At 33.8% G+C, this 14,394-nt stretch overlaps 2 protein-coding genes, 1 non-coding gene and 1 pseudogene across 3 annotated transcripts; 2 read left to right on the forward strand and 2 right to left on the reverse strand.

Annotated features, from left to right (window-relative positions):
• Positions 1-1,577: 1,577 nt before the first annotated feature.
• On the forward strand, positions 1,578-7,362 carry LOC114414806. Its single transcript, XM_028379229.1, has 5 exons — positions 1,578-1,832; positions 2,180-2,447; positions 3,504-3,609; positions 6,371-6,514; positions 6,699-7,362. Exons 2-5 carry the CDS (start codon positions 2,194-2,196, stop codon positions 6,954-6,956), a joined length of 762 nt encoding a protein of 253 aa, XP_028235030.1. The 5' UTR covers positions 1,578-1,832; positions 2,180-2,193; the 3' UTR covers positions 6,957-7,362.
• A 595-nt stretch (positions 7,363-7,957) lies between these two features.
• On the reverse strand, positions 7,958-9,777 carry LOC114414807 (probable protein phosphatase 2C 72). The gene is made up of 5 exons (XM_028379231.1): positions 9,541-9,777; positions 9,127-9,456; positions 8,905-9,019; positions 8,499-8,722; positions 7,958-8,410 (listed from the first exon to the last, which is right to left on the reverse strand). The coding sequence occupies exons 1-5, from the start codon at positions 9,709-9,711 to the stop codon at positions 8,219-8,221; spliced, it is 1,032 nt and encodes a 343-aa protein (XP_028235032.1). The 5' UTR covers positions 9,712-9,777; the 3' UTR covers positions 7,958-8,218.
• A 2,387-nt stretch (positions 9,778-12,164) lies between these two features.
• On the reverse strand, positions 12,165-12,261 carry LOC114417536 (annotated as a pseudogene).
• Positions 12,262-12,339: 78 nt separating this feature from the next.
• LOC114417526 lies at positions 12,340-12,442 on the forward strand. Its single transcript, XR_003667790.1, has one exon. It is a non-coding gene; the product is annotated as a U6 spliceosomal RNA (small nuclear RNA).
• Positions 12,443-14,394: the final 1,952 nt, after the last annotated feature.

Genomic DNA, 14,394 nt, shown 5'->3' on the forward strand with positions numbered 1-14,394 from the left:
TCGAGTCATGCCATAAACAAATTACTAATATTATTATCGATTAATTTAATCTTTGTCATTATACAAATGTTATTTTAATTTAAAATCATTAATAAAATTTAAAAACAAAATACATTTTCTAACACCTTATTGATTACAAATTACTAAAAATTATAAATGAAATTCATCAAAAGTATAATCTACAAATTTTTATATTTCTTGATAAATAAAACTGTAGTAGTATTAAAAAGTGTATCAGTATCATCTCCCTAATTCTTATTGTTAAAAAATAAATCATGGGATAAAAGATTTCCTTATTCAATCGAAAGGGTGAACATCTGCTTTTTTCTTTAATCTAACTTTCCTTTCAAGTTTCAATGTGTTTGACTTTGTTTAAACTTTTGCCTTTGTATTCAAGGTTTGTTGGATTGTTTCACCTGTTATACACTATTATATACTAATCAATTATGAGGGTGAAACTTTCAAGTTTTTAAGTACATAATTTGCATACTTACATCATCTAACTTTTATATTACTTTTTAATATAGTTTTATTTAATTATTAGTTTGACTTTATTGTTCAATCCCAACCCAATGTTTTCATATATCCTCGTTTACATGTAAGGCCCAAAGAAATAATTTGTTTAAATACACTCAAACTTCTTCGGCAATGCTTGCTTCTCGTTCAAAGTTCACTAAGGTGAATTCTAATGCATCTCAGTGTAACAAATGGGTTCCTTCTCAAAACTTTGGTGGAAGAAGACACACCAATAAAACAAACATGCACTTTGTAAGTGAAATCAAACGAGAAGTGCTCGTCCTACAACCCTCCTTGTCTGGCTTGATTGCATGAAGAAAAATTACAATATCTTCTCCGCCTCACTTGCCCTAGGTTAGAGTCTCTTTGGTCTCATCTACCAGTGTCTCTCATGTTCACCACCCCTACACAACCAACTTCTGACTCACTGTTAGAAATATAGTTGAAAAGAAGAGAATAAAGAACACAGTGCCGTGGTAATATAATAACCATTGTCTTCAGAGAAAGTTCCGGTGGACTTCTGGTGTAACCCAATATCTTGTTTGTTCTCCAAGGTTTATACATCGTCGTGTCTGGACTCGTGCACTCAAGGCCAAACACGTTGAAGCCTCACAAGCAACAATGCCCAGAAAATTTACAAGAGAAAAATATATCTAACACCCACCACCGAAACTCCACACAAGTAATTAACAAGGGGTGATCAGAAAAAGAATTTTTCTTCAACGGTAACAAAAAATATTCCTACTGTCATGAACTTTATGGAGATATAAAATTGACATAGCGGGAAATGGTGGGAAATGATGAAGGGAGAGAAGCATATGATGTTGCGTGTCCAATCTTTCGGAGTTAGTGGGTCACCTTCACATGAATCCAAGCTCTACTAAACACAGATCCTTCATTTGATGCAAAAATCCAACATACTTAATTAATTTTGAACACCTTTATCGTTTAAATTCGCATTTAGATATTAGGTCACAAAAAATAATTTTTTATAAATATATATTATTAATTCATGTATTATAAAATACTAAATTTAGACAAAATTCTAACAATTTTGTAAAAGAAATCCCACATTCATGCCTTTTCAAGTTTATTTCTATAAGAAAACACACACATTAAATTACGGTAAAAAAAAGTTTAATATACAAAAATTGTCTATAGAATTATGTGAAGATGTTGTTTGATGTTAATCTGAATTTCAAGAGTAGGGCAAGACTTGCTGCAGTTGCCTACTACTCCGCTTCCTCACATTGGAGCAGTCTCCATCATTCTTTCGGGTTTGATTTTTCACTCAACCCCTGCACTGCAGTTCCAAGGTAACCCTTCAATCCTTTCAATTTCATTTCTCCATTGTTTTGTGTGTGTATCCTTCGTGCAATCGTGCTTGCCTTTGGTTTAAATTCAATTAGTTTTCTTAATTTCTCTATGGAAATAAATGCATACAGCGTTAGGGTTTGGGTGAATATTGTTTTTCTCTGTTGGATGAAAATTGGACGCGAACTTTCGTCTTTTATTTTCTCTCCAATTCTTAAGAGTTAAGCCAATTAAAATCTCAATTTCATCTCCCTTCTCTTTTGTCATTTTTATAGTTTTGTCTTTTGCCTATTGTAGTTGAGATTAGAATTGCGTTTTTTATGTGCTTTGGTTGTGTTTCTGAATGCAGGCTAGCTGTTTGTTATGGAGGACGGGGATAACATTCTGGATGCCATATACGAGGAGGATACCTTAGATGATGACGTTGACATGGTTGATGTTGAAGAAGGAGAGTTGGTGGAGCCTGATTCCCAAAATGTTTTGGGACAAAGCAGTGCCGGAGATATCAACGAACCAAATCAAGAACCTCTCAGTAAGAACCAAAAGCGTAGAGCTAACAAGAAGAAGAATAAGAAGAAAAGGAAGGGTTCAGGATCTAATGCCATGGACATAAACAGGTTTAACATTCTGCACAATTTGAGTTTTAAAAGGAATTTTCTTGTTGGTTAAAATATGATTTACCCACTTAAACTTTAGTTCATGTATGTTTGGCTCCCTAACTTGTAAGGTGTAGTAAAATGCCATGGAATTTATTACTAGAGCTTGGGATTCCTTATTCACAAATGTCATTCAAATAAATGGCATTGAAACCACCAAAAAAGACACTGTTTCAATTCACCCCATATCCAATTTCTGCTGCTCAAAGTTCTTTGCATGAGCTCTAAATCACCAGCTTGGCAACAATTGGAACATGCAGTTGCAACTTTCAATTCCTTCAGCCTTGCATTTTTGCAGTTTTTCTTTGTTTCCTCATACCTTGCCTGACATTTTTGTTTCCATGTTGTGTCTTGTGTGTATTATGAATATATGGCCAAATGGAAGCATAAGTGATGGTAGGTGGAGTCTAGGGCCATATAAACCCCGCACCAGAATCCCATACTTCCAATGTGAGGCTCAAGTCATACCTAGCAATTGGATCCTAACACACTGCTTTTAAAATCATGCAAGTTCTATAAACAAACATGGAAAAGTATCTGCAATTTAAGGGTTGTATCCCCAAAGGCATTACTGTTGGCTTAATAAACTCATTTACCTTTGTAACCCAATAGTTTATGATTGTATTTTGCTTTAATAACGATTCCACAGCTATTCAAATCATGCAAGTTCTATAAGCAAACACGAAAAAGTATCTGCAGTTTATTGGTGTAGCCCCAAAGTCATTACTGATGGCTTAATGAACTCATTTACCTATGTGACCCAATACAATTTGGAATTCTAATATTAAGTATTCAAGAGTTATGTATTTGTTTGTCCTTTTTATATAGTCATATAATGGAGCTTCGCTTACTGCTCATTTGTTATCCTAACTTTAACCTATATAGCATTAACAATCCTCAACCCTGTATGAATATAATATGGATACAAGGTTGTTTTTTCTGTTCGTCCCTTTAAAAAAAGTTTAGCAGCCTTTCTGTCCCTGTGATTGAATTTCTAACAAACTGTATGTTTTTCAGATTTGTGTTAGATACATGTCGACGGCTCAAAGAGAAAAAGTCATACATGGTATACACTGCTGTGGGTTGCCTTGGGGTCTCTGCATTAAGTGATCTTGTCAATGAGGTAGTGAAACCCTGTTATGTACTCAATTTTGATTGAATAAGCCAGCTTACTGTGTTTGTTAGTATCTCTGTTAGATTTTCTGTGAAATACAATGGCCAATTGGAAGTTAGAAAATAATTTAAGAACCACCTAACAACAATGCTTCATACGACTGAATAATATTGATATTTGATAATAGTGTTTAATAACTGGTGTGATAATTACTATCTACCCACTGGATCGACCAACCCAATGATTTGCTTCTGATTGCATTCCAGTACCGGAGTGTGATGTCTCCCTTCAATAAATTTCTCACGTGTTTCTTGTCTTAGTTCCTACTAGTTGTTTCTGTCATCTGTACAATGATTTCATAAGTCTGAATTCTTGCTTTTGCTAAATGTATCTAAGCTTTTTGTTGCTTTAATTGATTTTCTATGGTGATGTTAGTTTGATGGGATTACTCCAAGGTAGCTGCACAGTTGTGATGATTTCTACAACCTCAGCTCTAATCTGACAAATGTTTTGGGGTTTACATGGTCCTATGGCTACTTTCTGAATACTCCAGATCTTGGCTTAAGTCACTGGCATAATGGCCTTCTCTGTTGATTTCCCATTGGAACGTGCTTTGTGTTTCTCGGATATAAATTTTTATTTTTGCGAATTATTTTCATTTCTTCAATGGGCATGTGGTTATGGTTGGGAGGATACATAATTGGTTACCTGTTGTAGGGTTAAGGTTCTACAAGATTTGGGTGAGCCTTGAGCTGGTTATTCTTGTCCACTCTTTCAAGCACCATACGGGTATTCGTATTCTCTGATGTGTGCAATTTTGTCCCTAACCTTGCAGATTTTTCTTCCAGATGCTAGTTTGCTCCTTCCAAACCCCTGCTTGAGCTTTGATGTTCCTGTCTGAACCACTTCATTTTTACTAATTGTGAAGGTTGATGTCGATATTTGTTGTTGCATATTGTCAGTTGTGCATGTGTGGAGAATGTTTTCACTTTTTGGCCCCATAAAGAATTTACTAAGTATGTGCGTTGTTGTGCTGGTGAAGGGGAAACTAATGTTTCCCAGAGGACTGTTTGTTTAAGCGAAAAAAAAATTGATTCTATTATACAATTTCTTTTAATTTTCATTTCAGAAGCTATTAGACTTCTGAAAATAAAAAAGTCACCAAAATGACTAAAGAAGTGTTTTAATTAATAAAACATTTTTCTTTTAAAGAAAAAGCACAAGCAAACAGGGCATTAGTAATTTTTGTTCACTTCAATGTTGCAACTAACCATTTCAAAGCCAAAATTGAATCTCTCTTTAAATTTACTGCTTGTTATTGTGATTATTATTTCACTTTGACAAGATCTCTTCTTTTTAACATTCTTTTCTTTTTCCGAATAGCTTACAGATAAGGAGCTATTGATGGTACAACTAAGAATTTAGATTCAATATGGTAGGCATTATAAGGAATTTTTTATGACTGGGCAGGCAGCATTGAGTTTAAATGGGTTTACCCTAAAACCTAAATGTGGGCTAATCACACTGGTAGTTGCATTTAACTGTGCATCTAGTTTTTTTGTTGGAACAGCCTTTGACTTTTGGGCATCTGGTGGCTTTCTTGTATTATTTTCTTGCCCTTGATCCTGGTTTTGTTCTTCTCCAAACCTGCATCTTCTGTTATGTATTTTCGGACCCAAGGTTCATCATCTTCACTTTTGTTGCTTGACTCCCTGTGCTCTTGCACCTCTTCGGTTCTTCCCATTCCTATACTATTGATCAAAATCATACTCTGGTTGGAACTTTTTGAGCGGCACCTTGACAAATGTCCACCAGGCTGCATTCAAGTTGTGTCATTTCCATGTTAGCTACCAGTTGAGAGAAAGCATCACCGCTAGCTGTTGATAGCTTCTCTTTGTGTTCCAATGGCTTCAAAATACTGCTCTACCTAGATCAACCACGAGTAAGTCTTTTCTCCATCAAATGGTGGAATCATCTTCAAGATTTGATACACAGCTCGAAGATCAGGCTCTGATACCAGTTGATAGAACTGGTTTATAATCATCTTCAATGTGGTTGCAGCTTAGGCTAGGGTTTGAAGATACAAAATGAATGATTTTCTTGGATATTCGAGAGATCAGGACTCTTTCCTCTGTCTAGGAGTCTAATCCTTTCTCAAATCTCAATATCTCCTCTTTGTTTATAGGCAATAAGCTATATGGCTTGTTTCTTTATCTTTTTTATACTATCTCAGCCTGCCCAACTAACCCAACTATGAACTAATTCCCCCCACTAACAGACTCTCAACTAATGGGTATCTATCAGGTTCCCTCCTAATCCCCCAAATCATCATTTTCTACCCAAATATCAGAATTTCATCAAATTTACGGCTCATGAATCTTTCAAATTATTTAATATCTTAAATTCACCCTAAACCACCATTTTTTTTTTTGAGAAATGAAGATTTTTGGCTTTTAGGCTGTGGGAAACAAATGGAAGGACTAGATGTAACAATAATATATATTATGGGACTAAATTTAAGTAAGAAATTACCAGGGGACTGAAATTCATACATTAACTATGGTAAAAGGATCCATAGTACAATCAAGCCTTATATTTTGTTTTATGTACCTCGTGGTTTGTATGGAATCACGGTGGATAATATCCACAATTTGCATATTATTTACTAATGAGTCAAAGGACCCATTTTTGTTCTAATTTATTTTGTTATTTTTTAATCTGGTCAAGTTGATACATTGTAGACTTGTATAATGATGCTTGGAATTTGCAGGTGGATGCAATACAGACTTGTGGAGGCCAGAAAACTGCTGATGGTAGACGATTCCGGACAGGGGGTGGCATATTGTGGAGCATCTTGAAAGTTAGGGAACCAAAGGTCTACAAAGAGATAATAAAAAAAGCAAAGGAGTTTGAGGTTTGTGATTTAACCTTCAAATTTTTGTGATGATACACTCTTTTAAAAAGAAAAGGTGTTATGTTTGGGTGCAACCCCTTGATTCAATTTTAATTAAATGAGGAACCAAGTCTCTGGAAATTGTTCATTGTTTTATCATAACTTTTTGTTTTTGCTATTGTGCATCGTGTTTATCATAATACAGAAACAATTCAGGCAACCTAATGTGATGCAACGACCGGTGCCAAAGAAAGAGGATTCTTCTCAAGGAGTGCCAGTTTCATTTTCTGGCAGGGATCTCGGCAATGTTTCGGACAGCAATATTCTTGCATCCCAGATGCAAAATCAACATCAACCAGCAACTTTGGAAGAAAAACCTGTATCTGCTCATGACAGGTTAAGGATACCTGTATCATATGATGATGATCTTCTTGGAGAGAATCCAATCAATGATGCAACCTGAATCTGGAAGTGAGTGGTCTTATAACTTGGCAAGATTTTCTTTCCTCTTAGAGGGAGATCTACCGATACATCTCTCTCATTCACCTTTGGGACTGGGGCTATACTACTTTCTCCTTTCTTCTGTTCCATTTTTCTCTCCGTCCTTCTCGTTTTCCTTTTTTCGCTTTTGAGAAACGAGTTCGCGGATGGAGCAGTATTTTCCGTTTTGATTTTTTTATTCCCGAAGGAAATTTGACATTTATGCTAGAGAGGTATTTATTTACTTTGCCTTCTAATATACTGGTAGTTACGAGGGGAAATTAGTATGAACCAAAAAATAGAAAGAAAGGAAAAGGATATTTACTGCGGGATGTGTTGTGATTCCTATTGGTCAACGATGTCACAAGTAGCTTTGGTTAGTGCGTGTATACTTCACTTCACTTCAATTCTTTTTTTTTTTTTTTGCCAGATTTCTTAGATTTTTATTTTAAAATTACCTTAAATCAAGTGGATACCGTTACCAAAAATTTATTTAGTGTTAATATTAAGCGCTGAACTAATTGTCTTATTCCAGATGGATTTCTACTGATAATTGAACCTCCAACGTTATGCAAAAGAGTTGAAAACTTAAAGGCCCTTTGTGAAGTCTGAGTTTTATATTTTCCATACAATTGTTACGTATTGGATGCATATATATCACATTTTTTAATATAAGTGGTATGAGAAGATATAACTTTTTAGTTGTTTTGTAAATTTTTATAATATTTTTTTTTTATAATGTCGCTTATTTTAATTTCTTTGAAATTCTGTATAAACTAATTCTACAAAATTTATTCTTCTAATGATATTACAATACAATATTATATATATATATATATATATATATATATATATATATATATATATATATATATATAAGCCTTATCAATTATCATCCGATTACATTACGTATCAAAATTCTAAGAGAAGATATATATGACACATTAACTTGGTGTGGCTATAATCTAAATAAGAGAGAAGTCGTGTAGAAATAACTCAATATTGTGTATTAAATGGAATAAAAGATTATATGATACGAGATAGATATGATAGGAGAGACACATGGATACTTATAAAGTAAAAGAAAGAAAGTAGAGCAAACTAATAGAAAAACAGAAGCAACACACCCTCTTATCAGCTTTCTATAACTTGTATCTGTCAATGTCATCGAACATCCCAACTAACATGCCAGCTACCAAGTGATGATGTACCCAGCTATAACTTGATGTTCACATGGCAACTTTGTTAGTTACCAAGAAACTGTGGTTTCTTGTGGAGGAAGAGGCAAAGCACAGTGCAGTCATCTACCTTAGAAGAAGGATACTTTTGTTTCCATGCTGCGGTTGCTGCTTCCACTACTGCCCTTGCTGCATCTTTTTCAGTGTCTGCCTCCCACACAACTGAGGAAACCTCCTTGTTGCTTAGTACATCCCACACCTAAAACCAAAATGCAAAAATAAGCAAATAAATCTTACGGTGCAAAATAAAACTATCTTAATTAATCAAGCAAATAACACTTAATTACCCCATCACTTGCAAGTACAACAAACTGGTCGCTGGATGTCAGCGTGCGATATGAAATATCTGGGACGGCAATGATGCCATGGTCTTTGAGCATGAAATCTCCAAAAGCTCGAGACATGGCTAGGCCTGGTGAGTTCTCATTGGGTAACCACACTCTCTGGATGTGTGGTTCTTCCTTCAGCGCAAATACACGACCGTTGCAACTTCTTATTCGTTCTGCCTCGCCTGCATTTCAATATACAATCACAAATATCAGTCGCTTGATCACACGACGTAATTTACCTTTTTTTTATTGGTTTTTTGGTGGGTTAAATTAATTTAATTATTAGTTTTAGCAAAGAGACTCAGCAAGAATGATCATGATATCGTGAAAGAAGCTATATATATATATATATATATATCCTTACGAGGTAATCCAGGTTTCATATCCGTTGTCAATTGAATGGGTATGATTTCACCGTCAGAGATTGTCCCCAAGATTGCTCTCGAGTCACCAAGGTTTGCTATGACAAGATCTTCACCCTGTTAATCAATTATCGTTATGCATGCGTATTACTTATTACACGGGAAAATGAATAGCAAGATTTGGCGCGATGGATGTTTAAAACCTTTACGGTTTGTTTGTTTACCTGTCTTATGACAACTACAGCCGTGGTTCCACTGCAAGTGGAATCTATATTCTCTTGTAGCTTGAGCTCCTTTTCCATCACCCTGAAAGCATCAAGAATAGCCTCTTTCCATTCATGACAATTCGTGTTTGGAGCTGATGAATTGTCTTCATCTGTGTCCACATGGTTTATTTTATCACCCTTTTGAACCGTGTCAATCTTTGCATGCACTTTCTTTTGGCTCAATATGAGCGGAGACAAACGGCTGTTTACTATTTTGCTTACTATGTGACCATTCTTTCCATGCCCATCAAATACGCCACAAAATGCTGCGTTTTCCGTTCCATAACCCTTGTAAATTAAGGCATGGAGGGTCAGGGGAAGAGAATTAAGTTAATTACGCTATTTTTTAATTTATATTAAGTATATGTATACCTGAAAAAGAGTGGCAGCATCTTGGTTAAGTCCTTTGCTACCTTGTTTAGTGTAAGCAGAGCAAAGTCCACTTAGAACCTTGGTTGCTTCAAACACTAACACATTTTCATCACGAGCCTCTTCAGGGGCTCCATGAATCGCTGAAGATTCAGAGGATATGCAGATACCCATTCCACCTGATTTGAGACTTTTTCTTCTCTAATTTATTCTATTCAAAAGATGGAATAAGCCTAACACTTACGAATTTGAGGACCCAATATATAGCAATCATTTGCAATTTAATAAATCAAAGTTGCTTATGTGGTTCCTTGTGGGAAGCATAAGCTAATGTAAATGTAAACTCAATAATAGACGGTTTTTCAATGGTTGTTTATTCAACTGGGATGTCCCAACGCTGGCTTTAAGGGACATGTACGGGTATTCTTCAAAATTAATAATAATCAAATGGGTATGACTTTCTATATTTTAAATTAAGATCTCTAACACCATGAGAGATTCCAACACTTGTGCAAAACTATTCTCTCGTTGAACGAATCATCTATTCTATATTACTATCCATGCGATAAAGTAACATTTTAACTATTCTCTCGTTTGAGTTATGGATGGGCCTTTGGGAAATACGGATATAGTGGGTATTTGGCTTAGCTTATTTTGAAAAAATAATTGTTTATTTCTTGCCACTTTTTTTTTTTATAAAGTTTTTGAAAACTAGACAATTATTTTCTCCCTAAATAATTGTGTCCAAACATGTAATTAATAGCTAAAAACCAAGTCAAGTTTCTTATATTCTTGCAATCAATTAGTTCTTGAATCATATAATGATAATTGAACATTTTTCCCAACATTTTTTTTATGATGATACATTTTTCCCAAAATTTAAAAACTTTTATTGAGTATACGAAAAAATTTAAAAATAATAAACTTTAGATACTTTCAGTGTCATTCTCTGATTAAAACTGACATTTTATTTTAATAATTTCTATTTTCATCTAATTAACTAAAAGTGGTAGGTGTTTTTTTGTGTGTGTGGAAAAAAGTGGTAGGAGCTAATAAGATGAAATGCTGACTTTAATTAAAGAATTACACCAAACAATTCTTATGATATTATATTTAAATTTGTCCATAAGAATAAGTTGAAATTAAAAAAAAAAACATTGGCATGACACTCATTAATTAAAGAGCTTAATAGTAAAAGATAAAGAAATTAATGAAAGTATTGTCCTGATTTAGTTATGATTTTTTTTTGTCGGTAAAGGTGATTTAATTATGATTTGATCTGGTGAATTCTACAACGCACCTAAGAGGTTAAGATGCGTGGAAGCATCTAGTATTTTAACCATTTATTAATTTGACTTTTAAATTAATAAAAAAAATGAGTTGATCGATGATTGACATTATAAACTCTTTGGATGCATGTAGAAGCATATTTATTGATCCTGTAATTAGTACCTTGGCCAAGTGGAACAACATTTCAATACTTAATTGGTGATTGACTTTCTTAAGTGTTATCCCACCCCCACTTTATTGAGTGTTTAAAGTACTGTTTTTTTCCAACATATATTAATTTATCAAGATATAGAGATTTGTTTAAGAATTTAACGTGTTTCAATAAATTCATTTTTATATACACAAATCTAAAAATCAAGTATCTGATTATTTATTTATTTAAGATATATAATTATCTATCAATCATATTATAATAAGATATGTGATTTTTTTCATTTTCCTAAAAATATAAGTTTTTTGTTTTAAATATTATTTTTTTAATTTTCATGTTATTGATAGGATGGATCCAAATTTTTCATATGATTAATCTTCTTCGGTAAATCTGATTAGTCTCAATTTTGAGGCCCTATCATAATTTAGTTTCATTATTCATTCAGTGTCTCTTTTAATAATGTCATCAGCGAAAAATCTCTTTTAATAATGTGTGATATGATTAAACCTGTTAATTTGAATCAACCCAACAATCTGGACTGATTCATCACGGACTAACACAATCTTGATGGGCTGCAAGCCGAACAAAGCTGGCCCATAGGCTACGGACATTTTAAAATATAAAAAACTATCAAAATAAATTAATTTTGATATAGTAAGTAAATAAATATTTTTTACATTATAAACTAAAAAAACCACCATAGTTTATCGTTTGTATAATAGAATAGCTAAATATAACACGTAATAAATTTATAAAAATTTAGATAAATTACACGGTAGTACATCCTATTATAGATCGATGAATTCTTAACTACTCGTGTCCCTTAGGCCAGGCCTGTTTTCTTGCACAATTTCTGAAATGTATACGGTTTCCACTTCAACCTTTTTAACCGCACAAAGTTTTAACCAGATTTATATAATTTATTTTTGAATCCCCAATACATATCATTATAACATATCAATTATCAAATATTTCAATAACCTCATGATATGGCAATGAATACATCTTCTTCTCAATGAACAGAGATTTCTGAAAAAGATTAGGAAAGTGAAAGCATACTCGTTTGCAATGTAAAACTGATACTTCCCCAAAATCATCATATTCCAAATATGCCCTGGTGTTACTGACCAAAACCAGAAAAAAGAAACGGAAGACATATACGTCTAAACGGAGAAATTTCAAAAAACAAAAATTGGATCATTTCTCGATTTGTGGGTGTCATCTTGTGCAGGGCATGCTAATCTTCTCTTTACCCTTTCCCACAAGACTCAGCGCATGTTGTCTCGTCTCATCCAAGTCCCACACCGCCTAAACTTAACACAATATTAGTATTTATAATGACATACAACATTCAAGATGTTGTCCCTTCGGGGACATCCGATAAAATTGGAACGATACAGAGAAGATTAGCATGGCCCCTGCGCAAGGATGACACGCACAAATCGAGAAATGGTCCAAATTTTTTTTGAAATTTCTCCGTTTAGACGTATATTTCTTCCGTTCCTTTTTTCCCCTGCGGTTTTGGTCAGTAGGAGCATATTTTAAACGAGTATGGAAGATTTTAGGCATTTTCATACTTGGGTGTGGAGTGAGCATCTGTTCAGTTCAGGTGCCTTCTCTTTTTGGTTTCCCTACTTTTTCCCATGATTCTGGTGACTAGGGGTGCATTTCAAAGGAGTATGCACTCTTTTTCTTTTGGGCATTTTCATCATTGTTTGTGCTTGCTTTTGAAGTGAGCTCACTACGCATTGCACACCTTGTGGTTTTATGACATTATAAAAATTGGCAGAGTTTCCTTTACATTGCAGAGATAATTTTGTATTTTACAAAAGTTTAATGATGAAATATCATGAGGTAATTGAACTATTATTTAGTTGTGTTCATGTCTCTTATACTACATAACATAATATTATTAATATGACACCGTTTGTCAGCTCATTACATGATTCAGCATTTGAATGAAAGAGTGAAAAACTTGCTCTTCAATTTAAATCGGACAAACTGAATTAATTTGATAGGTGGTTGGGTTGGCTGCATACAAAGATCATCAGAAAACATGTATAGTTAAGTTGGTTGCAGTGGCTCCATTATGAATACCTCTAGTCTCTTATTTAAGCAATTTTTATTCGTACCTTCTGAGCTTCTTAGAATTTATATGCAATTCTTATGATTTCTCTAAAGCAGAACAACGGAAAAAACAGACAAATGTACTGATAAAGACCATATTAGGATGTTTTCCTAGCAATCTATGCCTACCTTCCTTTTCACTTTTCATTATTTATATTCCTTGCATCAATTGCGTTCCACTCCCAGTACGTAATTATTAAGGTGAAACAAGCATGATAGTTAATTGTATGCGGTGCAAGCAGGGTGGGTAAGCTCATCTGCTATGATGCATCCAAAAGGTTCTAGTAGTATTACTATGAATTGGATCATCTTAATGAGAAGAAAAATTTGTGTTTTTGAATTGAAAATTGTACATTTTGAAAGTCTACCCTTTTTGTTCAGCAAGAGTCCTTTTTAGTCTCACATTGATCTGTTAAATGATATGTATTGGTATTTGGGGATTCAAAAGTAGATTACATATGTCTGATTTGTCTGATTAAAAAGGTTGAAGTGGATACGGTATGTGCATCAGTTCAACTATTGACTAATGTTTTTAAAATTGAATAGATGATTAAACCGATTAACATATTGATTTTAGGTTGAATGATTCAATTCAATCATAGTTAAACTGTGGTTATTAATTATATAATATACCTCCTTAGGAATCATATTTAATATAAACATTAATGCTATTATTTTATTGGAAGTATATATATATATATATAAAAGTTATTATTTGAAATATGGTAACAACATTAAAGAGTAAAGACTAACAAAATTATATATGTTAAAATATAAAAACATTGCTAATGCTTACTTATATTAAAATAACTTTTTTATTGATATAAAATCAATTTCAATTATGAAATTGGAGAGAGAAAGGAATTGGGGTAATAATGAAAGGACATATTTTTATTCTCGAGGATGCTGTGGGTTTCCTTGTTAGGATCTCAAGAGAAACTCATCACCGCACACTCAGTCTTTTAGACTTCCAGTAGAGATATAAATAGGATCAAAGGATGCCAAATGCCTGCTGAGTATTTTGCCACACTTCCAGCAGCTAGTTTGTGCATGAACGGAACTTACGTAAGGATCGAAGTAGCTTCATACCGAGAGAAGAAAAAAACTCAGCTGAACCACCTTTTGGTGGGAGCAGCAGAAATTATCACCCACGATTCATTTGGGTTGCCAGGCGGTCACCGGTTGGACCGGCCGGTCCGCTTTTCAAAAACCTTGCAATTGATAATCCGCATTATTGGCCTTAGTAGCAAAAAATTCATCAACTTATTATAGGATGTACTGTCTGTGTA

This window comes from Glycine soja, chromosome 6 (genome assembly GCF_004193775.1).
Source record: "Glycine soja cultivar W05 chromosome 6, ASM419377v2, whole genome shotgun sequence".
NCBI classification, from domain to species: Eukaryota; Viridiplantae; Streptophyta; class Magnoliopsida; order Fabales; family Fabaceae; genus Glycine; species Glycine soja.

Coding starts and splice junctions, on each gene's coding strand:
- LOC114414807 (XM_028379231.1), bottom strand. CDS start 9,711: ATGGGTATCTGCATATCCTCTGAATCTTCAGCGATTCATGGAGCCCCT. Junction 9,457..9,540: donor ATGCTGCCACTCTTTTTCAG/GTATACATATAC, acceptor TTAATTTACAAG/GGTTATGGAACGGAAAACGC. Junction 8,411..8,498: donor TTGTACTTGCAAGTGATGGG/GTAATTAAGTGT, acceptor TTTTGGTTTTAG/GTGTGGGATGTACTAAGCAA.
- LOC114414806 (XM_028379229.1), top strand. CDS start 2,194: ATGGAGGACGGGGATAACATTCTGGATGCCATATACGAGGAGGATACC. Junction 2,448..3,503: donor AATGCCATGGACATAAACAG/GTTTAACATTCT, acceptor TATGTTTTTCAG/ATTTGTGTTAGATACATGTC. Junction 6,515..6,698: donor AAAAAGCAAAGGAGTTTGAG/GTTTGTGATTTA, acceptor ATCATAATACAG/AAACAATTCAGGCAACCTAA.